The sequence below is a fragment of the Chiloscyllium plagiosum genome, chromosome 5 (assembly GCF_004010195.1).
Source record: "Chiloscyllium plagiosum isolate BGI_BamShark_2017 chromosome 5, ASM401019v2, whole genome shotgun sequence".
Lineage (NCBI taxonomy): Eukaryota > Metazoa > Chordata > Chondrichthyes > Orectolobiformes > Hemiscylliidae > Chiloscyllium > Chiloscyllium plagiosum.
Window position 1 is genome coordinate 123,480,891 of NC_057714.1, and position 3,134 is coordinate 123,484,024.

Sequence of the window (3,134 nt, forward strand, 5' to 3'; positions counted from 1 at the left end):
GAAAAGATTTACAAGGATGTTGCCAGGGTTGGAGGATCTGAGCTACAGGGAGAGGCTGAACAGGCTGGGGCTGTTTTCCCTGGAGCGTCGGAGGCTGAGGGGTGACCTTATAGAGGTTTACAAAATTATGAGGGGCATGGATAGGATAAATAGGTAAAGCCTTTTCCCTGGAGTGGGGGAGTCCAGAACTAGAGGGCATAGGTTTATGTGAGAGGGGAAAGATATAAAAGGGACCTCAGGGGCAACGTTTTCAAACAGAGGGTAGTACATGTATGGAATGAGCTGCCAGAGGAAGTGGTGGAGGCTGATACAATTGCATCTTTTAAAAGGCATTTGGATGGGTATTTGAATAGGAAGGGTTTGGAGGGATATGGACCGGGTGCTGGCAGGTGAGACTTGATTCGGTTGGGGTATCTGGATGGGTTGGACCGAAGGGTCTGTTTCCGTGCTGTACATCTCTATGACTCTGAGTAATAGCAGGACACTCGGAAAATCATAATCTAATCATGCAGAGTCAGCAGGACTTCATGAAAGGGAAATTGTATCTGACTAATTTATTGGAATATTTGAGGAAGTTTCAACCAGAGTGGATAGAGGGAACCAGTAGATGTGTTACCATGGATAAGTCATATGATAAGAGCCCATGGTGTGGAGGTAGTATAGTGGCATGGATAAGGAATTGGCAAATTGCCAGGAAACAGCAAGTGGGATGTCGGGTTCCTTTTCAGGTTGGTGAGCTGTGACCAGTGCGGTTCCATGGGATCAGTGTTGGGACTGCAACTGTTTACAGTATATGTTAAAGACTTGGAGGAGGAAGTGAATGTACTGTAGCCAAATTTGCAGATGTCACAAAAATAGGTGGAAAGGCAGGTTCCAAGAGGAATATAGACTGTTTACAGAGAGACATTGATAGATAGTTAAGTGGGTAAAGAGTTGGGAGAAAGTGGTGCATGGGTGGCAGTGACTCAGTGGTTAGCACTGCTGCCTCACAGCGCTAGGGACCTGGGTTCGATACCAGCCCTGGGTGACTGTGTGAAGTTTGCATATTCTCCCCCTGTCTGCGTGGGTTTCCTCCCACAATCCAAAGATGTGCAGGTCAGGTGAATTGGCCATGCTAAATTGCCCGTAGTGTGAGGTGCATTAGTCAGAGGAAAATGGGTCTGGGTGGGTTAACTCTTCGGAGGGTCGGTATGGACTTGTTGGGCTGAATGGCCTGTTTCCACACTGTAGATAATCTAATCTAATCAAAAAAGTCTAATGAAGGAAAATATGAAGTTGTTCAGGGTGTAGGTTTGCTCGCTGAGCTGTAGGTTTGATATCCAGATGTTTCATTACCTGGCTAGGTAACATCATCAGTGGCGACCTCCAAGTGAAGCGAAGCTGTTGTCTCCTGCTTTCTATTTATATGGATATATTGGCCTTGGATGGTATGCTGAAAAAAATGTGTTGCTGGAAAAGCGCAGCAGGTCAGGCAGCATCCAAGGAACAGGAGAATCTACGTTTCTGGCATAAGCCCTTCTTCAGGAATGAGGAAAGTGTGTCCAGCAGGCTAAGATAAAAGGTAGGGAGATGATTGCAGGTTAGGAAGGCGGTGCTGAGTTCAAGTCATCGAACTGCAATCATCTTCCTGACCTCTCCGCCCCCACCCCACTCCGGCCTATCACCCTCACCTTGACCTCTCTCCACCTATCGCATTTCCAAAGCCCCTCCCCAAGTCCCTCCTCCCTACCTTTTATCTTAGCCTGCTGGACACACTTTCCTCATTCCTGAAGAAGTAATCAGGAAGGCTAATAGAATGTTGGCTCATCTTAAGAGGGGTTGAGTATAAGTTTAGCTTGGGACTCAGAGAGTGAGAGATGATCTCATTGAAACATTTAGAATTGTTAAGGGGCTTGACAGGGTCAATGCTCAGCAAATGTTTCCCTTCAATAGAGAGTCTAGGACTGGAGGGCATTGTCTCAAAATAAAGTGGCACCAATTTAACACTGACATGAGGAGGAATTTCTTCTGTCAGAAGGCTGAGCGTCTTTGGAACTTCATGCCTCAGACAGCTGTGGAGACAGGGCTCTTGTGTACATTAAAGGCTGAGATAGATTCAGCTGAAGTCGATACAAATAGACTGATGGCCTTGTGGTATTGATGGTGAGCTGTTAATCCAGACACCCAGGTAATGTCCTGAGGACCTGGGTTCAAATCTCACCACACCAGATAGTGGATTTTGAATTTAAAAGAAAAATCTGGAATTAAGCATCATGAAATCATTGTCAATGGTTGGAAGGTTTTTTATGGAAGGAAATGTGACTTCCTTAACTGGTCTAGTCTACATGTGACTCCAGACCCACAGCAATATGATTGAATCTTAACTGCAATTTGGGTCCAGCGAGTAGTGCCCACGCCCCATAAGTGAATATTTTTGTTAAAAGTCAATCACCCTGTGTCTCTGAGAAGAAGCAAAAAATATTCTGGGAATCCAAGGTGGAGGACGGGAACATTTCTGGCTGTAAGAGAGTTTGAGGAGAGTTTACAGGTTACTGTGGATTATATCTGCAATAAATGCTGTTGGTTGCGAATCCTATCAGATCAGATGGATCAGTTGGAGAGACAGATAGAAGCGATGAGGAATTTGCAACAGCAACAGTATGTGATGGATGGCAGTTATAGGAAGGGGGGAAAGTCTCAGATACAGTCACATAGATGGGTTAACTCCAGGAAAGGTAAGAGAGTTAAGCAGCTAGGGCAGGAGTCTTTTGTGGATATACCCATTTCAAACAGGTATGCTGCTTTGGAAAATGTAGGGGGTGATGGATTCTCAGGGGAACGTAGCACGAACAGCCAAGTTTCTGGTGTTGAGACTGACTCTAATACAATGAGGGGTACATTGGGTTTCAAGAGACCAATTGTGTTAGCGGACTCTCTAGTCAGAGGTACAGACAGACGTTTCTGTGGCCAGCAGAGAAAAAGCAGAATGGTGTGTTGTTTCCCTGGTGCCAGGATCAAGGATGTCTCAGAGAGGGTGCAGAATGTTCTCACGGGGGAGAGGGGCTAGCAGGAGGTCATTGTCCACATTGGAAACAATGACATAGGAAGGGAAAAGGTTGAGATTCTGAAGGGAAATTACAGAGAGTTAGGCAGAA

General features: G+C 45.7%; 1 protein-coding gene across 3 annotated transcripts in view; it reads right to left on the reverse strand.

Moving 5' to 3' along the window:
- The window catches only part of vps28 (VPS28 subunit of ESCRT-I), a 39,300-nt gene that overhangs the window by 27,457 nt on the left and 8,709 nt on the right, over positions 1-3,134 (reverse strand). Inside the window, exon 2 of one of the 3 annotated variants that reach the window (XM_043690979.1) lies at positions 2,432-2,498. The exons of the other annotated variants lie outside the window; for them this stretch is intronic. Coding sequence (XP_043546914.1) covers positions 2,432-2,492 — 61 coding nt within the window. The 5' untranslated portion in view covers positions 2,493-2,498. The remainder of the gene's footprint in view (positions 1-2,431; positions 2,499-3,134) is intronic. 3 annotated transcript variants of the gene reach the window in all.